At 37.2% G+C, this 15,371-nt stretch overlaps 1 protein-coding gene across 1 annotated transcript in view; it reads right to left on the minus strand.

The window, feature by feature from the left end:
* Positions 1-11,572, minus strand: part of slc1a7a (solute carrier family 1 member 7a) — a 44,125-nt gene extending 32,553 nt beyond the window's left edge. Inside the window, exons 1-2 of the mRNA XM_041992196.1 lie at positions 11,432-11,572; positions 3,135-3,214 (exon numbers count right to left, since the gene is read on the minus strand). Of these exons, the coding sequence (XP_041848130.1) occupies positions 3,135-3,214; positions 11,432-11,572 (221 nt within the window). The remainder of the gene's footprint in view (positions 1-3,134; positions 3,215-11,431) is intronic.
* Between the last annotated feature and the right edge of the window lie 3,799 nt (positions 11,573-15,371).

Genomic DNA, 15,371 nt, shown 5'->3' on the forward strand with positions numbered 1-15,371 from the left:
TCCCGAACTGAGCCATGGAGAGAGTACTAAAGAAAGTATGTAAGAATAGTTTTAAATGAAAAAAAATCCGGCTTCTTGTGGTATGTAAATGAAAACAAAGTAAAGTTTTCAGCATCAAGCTGAGGGGAAAATACAAGTGACTTAAAGATGACTTTTTGCAGCCTGAAATAAAATTACCACAATGTGACCAGTGACCACTTGTTTAATCCCTTTGTTAAACAACAACAGGATATGAAGAACTGGGTGTAACATTGTGACATGTTCATGTACTGTACAAGTAAATGTCAGAGTACCGAGCCTAATAAGACTAACTAGTTCCTGTGTAATGGCTTACACTGTGTTCTGATCTGGCAAATATTCAGCCACCCGAGCAAATATGTTGTATAATATAATTTGTACAGCCTTTTCCAAATGTGGTTTGTTGGTTTAATCTTAAATCCAAAGGCAGGAATAGCAAATAGAAATCATGACAGGGTGCTCAGACGTAATAGAAAAACATGCTGCTCCATGTTAGTGAAAACACCGTTTCAGATGCTCAAATCTTTTAAAGACCTTATTTTTGTATATTTATAAATTTCACTCTACTGGAAGCAAACCATAATGCCTTGGAAACAAAACTAAGGCAAAGGGGCTTAGCTTTGGACTTGAACAAAACCTCCTCCAGGTGGTATGCACGTCATATTTCTCTAAGACCTTGTAAACAATTTCCAGCGCACACCCACTCAGATCTGACCAGATGTAACCATCATGTCACTTCTCAACCAAATAAAAAAGAAAACAAGCAAACAAACAACAAAAACAATGCAAATGTCTTTCAAAAACTTCATTAGTCAGTATTTCATCTCTTTAAAAATCATATTTTAATTGAAAAAAGAAGAACAGAGGCAGTGAGCAGAGTGACCGTTGATTCTGCATGACGCATTCATGGGATAATCTGGTTTCTGCTGTGGCTGGTGCGCAGATGGCGTTGGGAGGGGGAAAATGGGGACAGACGGGCTATAGGGCGAGGGAGGATATTCACCCCCAGATAAGCCCTACTGTACCATGCATCATGTCAAGCAGCCGGTCTGTGTATCCCAGTTTGATAGTCTAAGGTAGAGAGAGAGAGAGAGAGAGAGAGAGAAACCCAGGACATCCATGACTGTTTTCTGTGTCTAGCAGACTTGCACGCAATCAGAGGGTTATGAAGATGCAGGGATATTCTGCAGCTCATCTCAAATTGGCTAGGAGCAGGTGAATGGTGATTAGTTAAAGCACAACAGCTACGAGCTAACAAGCAATGCCTTCCATCTCCATCATCCGTTATTGCCTCCACTGAATCGCAGGCTGGAGCGGGGGAACACTACGTGTGCTGCAGCCCACACACACAGTGCTAAATATTCACCCTGCTTGCATTTACAATCCCATGTGCTAAAGTGGTGTGTGGATCTTGTTGTGATTGCCCCTCCACCCCCTCTAGTCTGCAGGCACTGCTTCAGATTAGTTGTAGTAAACGTCTCTCACTGTCACGTGCTTCATGTTTGGCAGGAAACATGCACTGAAGTGGTACACTGCCCTGAATCTGTGACACTGGGGGAAAAGATCGTGATGTAGTAGTCGTGTGTAGGTAACACATCCTCCTTCTGATCTTTGCCTTGTGCTTATAGTCCATAGAACAAGACAGACAGAAAAACAGTAAAAACAACAACAAAAAACACATAAATACTGATAGATAGAAATAAAGGCACAGAGGGGACACAGCCAATGAGAGACAGAGAGAGGGAGGATTAACTTCTCATCCAGTCTTTGCTGTTGCATAGATTGTAAGTAGCTTATTGCACAGAGCAGCCTGCATGTAACCGGTGTGTTTGCATGATTTGTTTTGGGAGTTTTGTGTGTTAGAGACATCACTGACCTCATGCAGGCAACTAAAAGCTTTAGGCCTAAAATAATCAAACTGGAAAATCTGGCAGGCTGTGTCCTCCTGAGAATGCATCTGAATCTGTCAAAGGACAACAGATTCACTTCCATAGAAACATTTCTCTCAAATCCTTGATGGTGAAAGGGGTAATTGGGTACAGCAACAATCTCATCTAGTTTGTGCTTTTCATCCACCCCAATCATTATGGAGTCACGCAATCAGAAATCTCTGCAGGCCGGACATAACAAACTATTGATGCTGCATGGAGACTGCACCACTTAAAACAGAAATCAGGGGTGGACTGGTTTATATGGTCTCACTGTTGTAGTTTATTTGCTGATATTTTCTAATTTGCAGTTATTTTGTGGCTGCTTTGCATGTTTTTACGTATTTTCCATTTCACTTATTTTTAATTAAGACTTTAAAGATTGGGCTCATTCATTCTTATCTCACTCTGCAGCAGGGTTGCATTGAAAAAATATCCGCTTTGAACCAATTATTTTTAATTTTGTTGCTCCATATTTTATCTTCTAGTGTCTAACATGTTTAATCAACTCTTTTTTTAACCACTTCTCAGACAACATTAGTAACAAGACTTGTCCAACGTCTGGCCAATTCATTAATGAATTCTCAAATGGTTGTTCTCAGAGCTTTGCAAGTTTTCATTCAGTCACTTCTAATCAATATTTAAACATCTCATCTTTGTGCAGAGTCAGTGTTCTCCAGAGAATGTCCAAATTGCTCCCAGAACAGACAGCTTTTATATTTCATTGATACTGGAGATGAGGTGAGACAAAGAAAACAGCCCTGATTGCCCTCATGGACAAAATTCATAGAAATATTAATCTCGGCTACAGGCAGCAGTGAAATGATTCTGCATAGCAAAAAAAAAAAAAAAAACAAAAGAAGAAGAAGAAGAAAAAACCAAGCCTCACTTCATATGTACGAAAAAAAAAAAGAAGTAGCAGCTGCAGTCATGTTTGTCTGCGGGCAGGATTAACAGTATCTCCCGTTTACTGGTCCACGTCTCTGTATCATTGCATTGCTCCACCGAATGATATGAAATCAAAATGAAAAGCTGTTTTCACTTCCTACTTTTAAGTTTTCATTGGCAGCTAAAACATGAATATATATTGTATATAGCTCTTCACTCCACTTCTGCATTGTGCACACAAAGTATGTAAACGTTGGTGTGTGTTTATGTGTTGCTGTCTTGCAGAGTTGCTTCTCATACCTGGATACGACAAGTGGCAAAATCAGCATCTTCAGCATCCTCATCAGCAGCTCTCCAGGAAACTGGAAGTACTTCACCTCCTGCAAGCAGCAGAGAAAAACAGACTTTTCATCATATTTGATATCAGTCACACTGCTGGATGTTGTAACTGTGAAAATGTTGTCTTTGTAAAACATACAATGTAGATAAATTATCCCCAAGGATAATAAAAGAGGTGCAAACAATGACAGGTCTTTGGATATAAAGGGTATTAGAATTGAAAGAGACATTAAGATTTGGGGTTTTATTATTGATAAAAATATATCATGAAAGTCACATATGAATGGTAGAGGTCTCCAAAGTCGGTCCTCAGTGGCTGCTGTCCTGCAGGTTTTCAGTGTTTTCCTGCTTCAACTCACCTGACTCAAACTAATGGACCCAGCAGTCTATGAAATTCTGCACAATGACTCAGTATAAGTTGGGTGTGTTGGAGCAAGGACACTTTTTAAAACCTGCAGGATTGTGGCCCTTGAGGGCTGGAACTTGACACCCCTGGTATAAGGTATATGAAGTAAAGGATTTACTAGAAAACAACACACTATATCTATTGTATGATTCTTTGTTTCATATCTGACTTATCGCAGTGAAATATGGGGAACTACATGTAAAACATACATTAATCCAGTTTTGTTTTACAAAGAAGAGCAATAAGAATCATTAGTAGAAGCAGATATAGAGATCTATCCTGTTGTTTGCACAGATACAGATGTTAAAATCTATAATCTAATATATAATCTAATATCTGGCTGATTACAGTGTGTTGAAGGTCATGTAAAAAGCTCATTGGAAATGCTTACTGATTTATATCCAAAAGTAATTTGGAAATAAAAAAAACCCCAAAAAAACACACAAATCCATTATAATTTAAAAGGATGTGAGATGTTGAAAAAACAGGTTTCAGAATAGAAGTGTTGGAACGATGTGTTCCTGTGTATGGAGTCAGTTCATGGAACAATCTGGATAAAGAAACCAAAGAAGCAAAATCAAAGATTGTGTTAAAAAATGATTTAAGCTGCTATGATAAGAAAATCTAATAAAAGATGTGAATAGGTTTTTCCTCTATGGTGATGTGAATAGAGAAAATGAAGTGTAAAATATGAAGTATCTGTTGGAAGTCGGTGGTTTGTTGACCTGCAGCTATTTTATTTCTATTATGTGTTACAGGATTTGTGTCAGAGGGGCAGATTATATAAGGTTTTTCTTCTTTCTACTCTATTTCATTCAAGAGATGAGACTAATGTTAGGACTGATTGTTTAGTTTGGTAAGGACGAATAAAACCTATGGATAAGTAGAACATACTGAGATATGTTGTATTGAGCCATTCTGATTTGTCCTTGTCTTCTTTTGAATCCCTGCTGCAGGCTCTGCCTCCAAAGCATGTTGAGCAGTGACTTTTCATTTGAAACTTCTGAATTCACTGAGGAGCTTTCATTAACGTCTTTCAGCTTAAAGTTATTTGCTGCAGGAATGTTCTTTATTGTTGGACAGATAAAACTTAAGATTTCAACAGATCGTCCCAATATTTCAAGAATATAGAAAATGATGAATTGTCAGAAGTTTGTGAACTTAATCATTTTCTGTAACTTTGCAATAAAGAGCTTCAACTGTTGAGTTTTCTTCTATGATTTGTTCTTTTGAGCTCTTTCCACTACACATCCTTTGCATCCGGGCATTGATTTCGCTTGTCTCCACCATACACTTCCTTCTCCTTTCTCTTATTTTCTGTTTTTCTGAAAAGGCAACTGTCTGTCACCAGACTCAGTCGAACCATGACATCAAGGTGACTGACCTCACAGACAACTTAAAAAGAATAGAAAATATCAAGAATGACTAGAAACAACAACAAAAAAAACAAAACAAGACAAAACAAAAGAAAACAAACAAACAAACAAAAAAAAAAACAACTCACATACTGCTTCTATCAAAGCCAGACTGAATAGAAACTGATGAAAGAAAATTAGTGCTGTGCTGAAAATGAATGACCTTCCTACAAAATAACTCCAAACATCTTTTTCATTGCCAGCTGTTTCAACGGTACATTCACAACTTGACTAAGTACTTTAGATTTTTTATTTACTCTTAAATAAAACTTTCTGTGTTACTTTTCCCGTCACTAGCTACGTATACATGGAAAAATATTTAATCTATCTGACTGAAATCAGTCTGATCAGAGATTCCAGCCGACATGTTCACATGGACACTGGATAATCCGATCAGTTGTATTTAGACGATGGACAGATTTAATATGAACGCAACGCAACGGAGACATACACGGTCGGGACTAGTTCGTAGGAAGGGTTTTCTTTTTGTTTATTTTAACTAATCAGAATCAGAATCAAAATCAGAATCCGGTTTTATTGCCAAGTAGGTTTATACGTACCAGGAATTTGTTCTGGTGTGCGAGTGCCAACGAAAACATTTTTTTTTAATATTAATAAAACTAGAATAAGCCACTAAATAAGAAAATTACAATAATAATAAAAATAGGAGCTGTGCAAATAAATGCAATATAAATGTGAGTACAGGCTGAACTGAGGATGTGTGACGCTCAGCTTGTAGCAGCATTTATTTTAAAATCTTTTGATCATCGAAACGCTCAATAATCCTGAAGTCTTTCAGTTTCTAGGAAAAACGGTTTTGCTGCGGCCATTTTTCCAGTCTTTGCGTAAACACATTATGTTGGGTAACCCCCCCGTGGTTGAAACATGCGCAGAGACTACATCCACCAGAAAACGATCGGAATGAGGGTAGACATGCTTAATTTTCCTGCTGATGTGATCATGATCGGATTGAAAATTCTTTCAGGTCAGATCAGCTGACATGTTTACGTTTTTATTCTGATTGGATGTTCAGTTGGATTAAAAGTGCTGTTAAAATGCTCAGTATGTCACACTGATGGTATGATGGCGTATTTATTATGTCACACATGAACATTCCAGGTGCCATATTAACATGCTGGTGAAGCAAAGCGGAATCAGCAGGGTGTAAATATTCTGATATTTACTGCCTGTAATTTATTTGAAGATTGCTAAACAGCGGGCACAACTGTCTAGTTTTTCTTGAAGTAATTCACCATCAGATTTAAGGTGAATGGCCATTGAAAGTCTTTTTTAGCAGAGCGGATATGAAACAGATCACAGATGGTGCTAGCTAAAGTGGCATCTGTATGATAATGCAATTTCTTCAAGAGGATCTATAAAGTACTATTCAGTTAAATTCAATTTTAGTTACAAATGGATGAGCATGCTCACTTTTTTCAAATGCACACCTGCGTAACTTTGCATACCTGTCTTTCGCTCTTTAAATGTTTTGATGATTCCATATTCTCCGCTGTTGTATGTCTTGTATTTGAACGCTTGAAAATCAATAAATTCAGTGCAGTTGAAGATTTCTATAGACTCAGTAACTAACTGAATTTTTTAAACTGCATGTGTACAATCAGTAACTTTATTTCAATGGAAGAATTGTTTAGTCAATAATGTAAGAAGTTTTTCAGAGTTGTCTGATGTTTCTGCTCAGAAATGACAAAGGTGTAGAAGAAATATCTTAGGGAAACTTCTCCCTCAGTTCTGAGCCTTATTTTGAGCTGCCGCAGCAGTAAAAAACAGATACACAGAGGTGTGAGGCACCAGCCACAGAGCGCTCTTTTGAAGAAGGTCTTTTTGCCTCCAGAATCCCCGAAAGCTGTCATGTGTGTGGAGGAAGATCACAGTAATCCCAAATGGTATCAGTCTGAGCTGTTGGCTCCAGCCCATGTTAATGGGAGCTATGATTGTTTTTAGTGGTGAAATGACTTTAGTTAAAAGTCAAAAAATTCTACCCACTGGGGTTTCAAGTCTGAACCATTGTGCTAAAACTTGCACAAGTTGCTTCTTTTCAATAAAAACAACTAACAGCCAATTCATCTCAGACTGACATGACAAATCTTATTTCACATAATTATAAAAACTGGCACAGAAATTAGTTTAAAAACAATGGAAGTTAGCAATAAGTGCACACCATCTGATGTGCTTTCTGCATTTAAACGGTCACCCGAGCAAATCTGACGGCTGTTAGGAGACTAACATGAACCACTTGCATAGGGTTCCTCTTTGGAGAACCATTGCCCACATCTGCCACACTTCTCCTCAGCCAGACATTAACAATCCAAAAAAGCTCAGTGAGGTATGATAAAATCCTATCAGTTCAGTACATCTTACCTCAAGGCAGATTGTTTTATTTAGACATTCAGTTATATGAATGTTTATAGCTTAAAAGGCATTGGTAATACACAGATATATTTTTCTGACTTTACCCTGTGGTCCACCCTTATGGAAAAGACAAAACGCTGGTAAAGAGTTAGAAAAAAAAAAAGAAATTTAAGAACATCACATCTGTGCTGTGAGATAATGGAGCAATAAAAGCTTTTAGCTTTTCTGTTTTGGAGTTGCAGAGCTTTTAGGCTAATTAAGCTTGTGTGTGTGTGTGTGTGTGTGTGTGTGTTGTAGGACAGGTGTTGCATGGGTTTATGAGGACATACGGAGTGTATACACAAATACGCTTGCTCATACATGTGTTCCAGGTTGCATTGTGCGTGCCTGTGTATGGTGTACTTTGTGTGTGAAGGACATCCACAGCTGTCATTGCATCATGGCATCTGCTAACAAAGGAACTAACACTCACGCACACAAATACACATATACAAAGCCATTTGCTTACGTACTGGTTTTAAAAGGCATGTAGGACTGCAGCAGCAGACACTGGTCCAATCAGCTTTTGAATACTTGCACTGTTAGATCATGTCAACATGTGTGGTAAAACACTACATATTAAATTACATACTGTAATCTGCTTTAGAAATTTATGATTTGTTCTTGTTCATTTTTTCCTGTTGCTTTAATGTGTGCTATTCTGATAATTACTTTCAATTATGTAAATATAACTAGGCCAAAATAGAAAAACATAAACAGCAACAGAAATAGTGTTGCCTCCACTTTAATATAGACATTATCTTTATTACCTCTTGAACTTTTCTTTCAATGTTAAATTCAATTGGTTTGTAACTTCTTTCAGCCATATAATTACTGGTGTTTTGCTAGCTAATTAAATCTGTCAACATTTACATGAAAGTTTTATTCCTGACTTTCCAAAGAGCTACATGACTAGAATCCTTAACTCATGCTCAGATTACTCTTTAAAAACGCTCACAGCTGAAATGTTTATTGCAAGAAGAAGTTGAACTCTGGAATCACCTTTAGTGTTTGACCTAATTTTCCACAAATTCTCCAAGTTTCTGTTTTTACTCAAGAAATGATCTTTCCTAACCTTAATCAAATAATTTTTATGCCTAACCTTGACTAAATAATACAACAATTAAACTGACTGAAAGCACAAAAAGAAACAAATGAATTCTAAAATGACATTTCTCATTTAAGTTACTTTGAAATACTTGTTTGGACAAAGTCAAACTTGGTTCTTTCATTATTCATGTTGGAAACTTTCAACTATTAAATGTTTTTCAGCTGTTGTTTTGTGATTGTTTCACAATTCTTGGTAATAACATGAAATTAAAGTCATTATTTTTGTGCCCAATAAAAAGAATTAAACATTTATGCTAGCTTCTGTTTAAAATGCAAAGCATCTTTGGGCCAAGGCTATTTTTGACAGTGTCAAACATTAACCCAGTGTCTGGTATTGATTTACAATGCTTGCATTCTAAAACACTAAATTATGCTAATTAACTTGCTATGTTTGCATGTTAACAGGCTAAACTAAACTAGTAACCTTGCTATGTTTGGATGCTAACAGGCTAAACAAACTACTAAACTTGCTAGGTTAGCATGTTAAGAGGCTAAACAAATTACTAAACATGCTATGTTTGCATGCTGACAGGCTAAGCAAACTTCTGAACTTGCTATGTTTGCATGCTAATAGGCTAAACAAACTATTAAGCATTCTATGTTTGCATGCTAACAGGCTAAACAAACTACTGAACTAGCTATGTTTGCATACTAATAGACTAAACAAACTACTAAACATGCTATGTTTGCATGCTAACAGGCTAAACAAACTACTGAACTAGCTATGTTTGCATGCTAATAGGCTAAACAAACTATTAAGCATTCTATGTTTGCATGCTAACAGGCTAAACAAACTACTGAACTAGCTATGTTTGCATACTAATAGACTAAACAAACTACTAAACATGCTATGTTTGCATACTGACAGGCTAAGCAAACTTCTGAACTGGCTATGTTTGCTTGCTAATAGGCTAAACAAACTACTAAACATGTTATGTATGCATGCTAGCAGGTTAACTTAGTTTGTGAGCTTGCTAAACTGACTGTACCTTTAGCGCCTAGCATAATTCAGTACAGCCTCATTAAGCTGCTAGCATGTATATAGACTGGTGACACATTTTCATTAAGATTACTGGGAACTCTTGAAGTGCAATGTTTTGTGACCTAGTTTCTATGTTAGCATTTATGACAAAAATGTTTTGGGTTGTTTTTGATTAACACAACAAGCCACACCGAGAACCAGTGTCATCTCTGGGGTAGATTTGAATAGAATTGAATGTTGTAATTTAATTAAATTATTATACAATATAGCAAAATTAAATTGAAAGATAAAACATGACAGGTTCTCTAATAAGAGGAGAAGTTGTCAGAGAATTAATTATAGATGGCAGTTCCGAGCCATGCAGATACATTTAGATAAAATTTTTATTTTACAAAGGATTTAACACATATTCAACAGGTAAACTTATATGCAAAAACTGACTACCTTTTTCAGTCTCCCATTTGGTATTTTTTCCAATAAGTTTATTAAAAATTTCTTGGGGTTATGTCTTCAATTCCGCTTCAGCGTGCGCTAGCACAATTCTATTATTTTCACAATTAACAGGGTGCTGTCCTTATCTATGCAACTCAAGTTTTTCCATTTGTATTTATTTTTAAATGTTCTGGTGATAAATTCTGCAGTCTGAAAAACACATATACTACAGACATCGAAGTAAGATGCACACACATCATTCAGAAACATATTTTTCATACTAATGCCTCTTAAAGGAGACATCTTGATGTATAACAAATGACAGCCAATATGATCAAAGTATGAATTTGATGTTTTTCCGAAACATAGATGCTGTGTGTCCAACTAAAGACACAATTTATTTTTAAAGAACTATGATCAGCATCAGCATGCTATACTGACGGCTGTCTCCATTCATTACAAATAATCGCAATTTCAAAACAGTCCTGTTTTCCATTAAACATATTTTTTTAATCTAGTTTGGCATCCTTCCTGGCAGCCTCCTACCATTCTCTGAATTCTGACTATTTAATTCCTGTTCTCTCTCAGTCTTGTGTCAATTATATAAGTAAGAACAAATGGTATGATGCTGACTTTATGGTTCCGTGGGCGATTGACAATTAATCTCCCCTTGAGCAATCTCTTGCCATGGATCCACTCAAGCTGTACACAATCTAATACTGTTGCACTTTTTTTGTTCTGTGTTTAAAGGAGAAAAAAAAATCATGCAGTGATTTTCTGTAATCAAAACAGCTGACCATTGACTCAATTTTGCATTCACAATTCAAGCCCTGTGTTGGTCTCTTAAATAAAACATTTATCAACACAGTCCTCTCATCCGCAAAGTGCCATCCATTAGTAATTCCTTTCCTTTAAAGATCCACTGTGCGGCTAATTATAGTAATGAAACCTGCAGTTTGTACAAATCTGATGGGCAAACAGGTTTGTCTCTAAAACTAGGGCCTGCAGCATCGCTACGTGTGTGGTTATGCATGTTCTGTATATTTATCCCAATAGAGTGCATTCTTTTTCTACCTGCAGACAGAATACAAGTCAGTGGTCAAATAATGAGTAGTTTAGGGATTGATCTGGCTTCTTAAGGTATTGTGTTTAATTTGAGTACAGGTTGTGGCTAAGCCTCCATGAACTAAATATAAGCCAGCTGTGTATCTGTGCAGTTAGATGTGCATGTTTATGTAAAAATGTTGGTGCATATGGCATAGAGTCAAAGCAAAGATGGAGATGCAGGGATGATGGAACTCTCTTGAATATAAGTTGTGTTTGGATCCATCCTGGCATTTAAGGAGTTTGGGGATCACACTTAGAGATTTAAAGTGGTGGGATAAGGCAGGCAGGCAAGAGGGAGGGAAAGTGGGCATGTTTGTTGTCAGGAAGCATGGTGTGGGTGTGTGTGTGTGTGTGTGTGGTGGGGGGGGTCCCATTCAGCTTTTTTTAACCAACTGACCTGCTCGGAGAGCTGCTTGCCTCTGAGGAAGAAGCCCAGCAGACAGCCAATGACCACGGCCAGCACAGACAGGATGAGCAATCCGTTCTGCTTACAGACATTCTTCACTCGACCCCACACTTCTTCCAGAGCCACCGCCATCCTCCTCCTCCACCTGTTTGTCCTGGTCCTTACTTCAACTACACAATCCCTCAGAGAAAACCACCAGAGCAAGCCCCCCCTTACACCACCTTATTCAGCCATATAGAGCGAGAGCCAACCGCTGCCTCCACACTGCAACAAGTATCAGGGTGTAGATGTAGCAGGTGAGGAAAAGTGGTTGGATGATAGGTGATGAAAGAAAAGTTGGGCTTGTGAAACAGAAAAGTAACCATGAAAGGAAAAGTTAAAAGAAAAAAAATTTAGATTATGGAGGAGGATAAAGAGTTAAATCGAGGTAGTTGTCCAAAAAGAAAGCACTTCAGGAATTTCTCCTCCGAGCTGCGACCTTCGTTATTTCACATCAAACTAAGAGCATCACACAGAGTCACTCTCTCTGTCTCTGTCAGTCTGCGTCTGCCTCCTTCTCTGTCAGTCAACCCCCTATACCAGCTCCCTTGCCACCCACCCCCCACATGGAGACATTTCTGCCAGTGGCCAACAGAGGGCCCTGCGACAGCTGGTGGTATTGCCATCAGGGTTAATACTACGATCCTATTAGGCTGTGCTGCACAACTCAGATCTAAGGCTGGATTAGAGTGCTCTCTGAACAATTGGACAACAGATTGTCCCTGACCACCAAAAAGAAAAGCAAAAAAACAAGAAACATGACATGAAGATTTGTGAAAAAAAATAAATAAAAAAAATAAATAAAATCCAAAGTATTTCTTCTTCATTGAACATTTTGATGACAACTGAAGCTACATAAGATAAATAAAAAGGCAGCATTTATGTATGAGTACTTGTCAGAGCATTAATACACTGTAAATAGCAGTTAGTTATGCCCAGTCCCACAACTTGAATGTAATGAGGAAACGTGCAGATAAACTATAAGGTTGTGCAGCTTTAAACCTGTTATCACAGTCAATTTCCTGCATTTTGTAAACACTAATATGCATTTATATGCTATGTGTGTTATGGTGAGCATTTATGTTTAAAAGAATAAATAAAGAATAAATTAAAACAGTGGCCATGCTCACTTTAATTAAAAAGTGTGTGACTGTGAAACAGAGAAGAGCAATTTACATTGCTTTAACAAGAAAGACAGAAATAAAATGAAAGCATTAATGGACACCTGCTGCTGTTTACCACAGTTTATTTCTCCAGATCAATTACCACTCAGTGGCAGATCTACAGGAGGGCAAAAGTACTTAAATTATACTTGTAAAAAACAAAACTCTTATAGGTCCAAAAGCCTTTCATAGCATTGACATAAAAGATGGATTCACATAAAAAAAAACAACAAAAACTGAGACTGTGTGTGCATCACACACAGTCTGCCTCCTGCTCTCCGACTGAACATGACGGTGCATCACAGACTAGTAGGAGACGATCTGCTGCAACCCGCCAGAGTGCAGAGACTGTACCACCCAATTTTCCACGTGAAGTCAGTTTCCCAGATAATGTTTAAAGACACAAAGTTAAAGTGAAACTAAATGTGCAATAAATGGAGTGTCTGCTGAACATTGATTAAGTGGATGCCCACTCGTGTGTGATTTATTGGGGCATATATCCCTAGTTAGTTTCGATTGCATTAAACAATCAAATTTATGAAGCATGTTTTGCTGCACAGGACAATGACTGATGTCTTCAGCTTTCCTAAAGGAGAAGGCTGATATCTATGGAGAACCAGAAGGGTCAAAATACAGCATTTTGATGATGAGTAATTAATTGTGAAATTAAAATATAGATTGCGAAACATAATTTCATATTTAACAATTCACACCAAATAAAATCAAATTGCAAAGTTATTGTAGTCATATTTTAAATTAAATATTAAAGAGGAATTGGATATTGAAATATTCATTCATTATTAAATACTGTAATTTGTAAATGTCTTTTCAAATGCTATTTCTAAAAGGAGAAATAAATAACTTCAAATTCATGAATTTGGTTAAAAATACCTTTCCATGTCATACATTTAAAAAGGCATTTCCTTTGTCCATATCCATTTTCTTTTCCTCCCTGCATTTTTAAATCCTTTTTGCCATTGAATTTCCTTAAAGGGAGATTGTGTAAGAATTATTTCTATCTAACGTTGAAATTGTGTATCTTTCTAACGTTTAGTTGATTCTATCGCCTCACTTTCTCAAACACATATTGCAACAACGGTAGCCGCGGTGTGTCAAAAAGCCTTAAGAACACAGATGAACGTATGTCATCCGATAGTTCATAGACTGTCAAATATCGCTCCTCTGTGTTTAGAAGGAATAATGGTTCTCACATGGAGAACAGATCTCGATGGGGAAACTGGTCTCGATGGACGGCCCTGACACAGCACCAACGTTTTGTCAGAGTAAAAGCCAACTCATAAAGCCTCCCCACCGGCTTTTAGTCCAGCTTTACCATGACTAAAAGCCGGCGTTTACCCTGACAATGAAAGTGACTGAAACCACGTAAACGTTTGGTACTGCTATTACCTGTATAATATATTTTGGCAATATAATAGTGAATTTAATATCTATGAGTTAAATTAGGTTGTAGAAAATCATAACTGTGAGACACAACATGAGAATTAAATAAGGTTTAAAACTGTAAATATAAAGACATCAGAGAGGTGTACTGTTTTATTGCTTCTGTTTTCAATCGAAGCCAGTTTGTCATTGCTCTGATTAATGATCCAAATTTCACTTTTGTCTTTGAGCCGTCATCATTTTTATTACAATATATAGTTTTTGTTGTGTTCTGGCTGTCGGTTTCATGTTTCTGTCACTGTTTTGGATAAAGGTGAAGGAAAAAGCTATGAAGAGACTAATTATACTCCGAGGTCAGAGTATAATATTAAAATATATAATTTATATATATATCTATCTTGTACATTTACTGTCCAGGGTACCCTTGGGTGCCACTGTTTTTATTTTTCCTCAGAGGAAGTAGAGATTACCCAAAACATCCTTCACACGCAGGGAAAACCTGTCTAACTGGTTTTAAATCTCATAACTTGTTCCTCTGTTCAGGTACGCTCTACCTCAACCTCATCCAGAGTACAACTGTGATTCACCGTCAGAGGAAGCAGCTTTGGTTTGTACTTTGTGATATAAATGTTGTGAATAATGATGGCATTGTCACACGACAGTTTATCAGATGGCTCATAGAACAAGAGAAATGAAGAATTAAAGCTTCTCTGAGAAAATAGGAAAAAGAGATAAAAAAATTAAAGTAGGAAAAGGTAAACATTATTTACAAGTCCAGGCAAAAGTTTGGACACCCTATAACAAGAACAGGGAGTTGAAAGTTGTGTAAAAGTTATGCTTAAAGACCCTGAACCAGAACTCTCTCACACCTTACCACCTTACCCCTCTCACCACCGAACCCTAACCTGTCAAGTTATTTCCAGTAGTTCCCAAATAAACTAGTCTAGCTACAGATAATGTGATCCACAAGGAACATACAAACTGACTTAAGTAAAGAGTCTGTATGTACTCATTAGAAACACTAATTATTAACACTAAGTATTATTATTATTTTATTTTATTTTTGTGTGTGTGTGTGTGTGTGTGTGTGTGTGTGTGTGTGTGTGTGTGTGTGTGATGAATCTTTTCCAACAGAAAAAACTGGTCTAGTGGTCTCTCCAGCCTCCAGACCTGAACCTATTGGAAAATCTTTGGAGGGAGCTGAAACTCCATGTTGCCCAGCAACAACCACGAACCCTTAAAGATCTGGAGATCTGTATTAAAAAGCAGTCTGTGCAAACCTGGCTAAGAGCTACAGGAACAGTCTGACCTCTGTAATCACAAAGGTT

Source organism: Melanotaenia boesemani, chromosome 8 (genome assembly GCF_017639745.1).
Source record: "Melanotaenia boesemani isolate fMelBoe1 chromosome 8, fMelBoe1.pri, whole genome shotgun sequence".
NCBI classification, from domain to species: Eukaryota; Metazoa; Chordata; class Actinopteri; order Atheriniformes; family Melanotaeniidae; genus Melanotaenia; species Melanotaenia boesemani.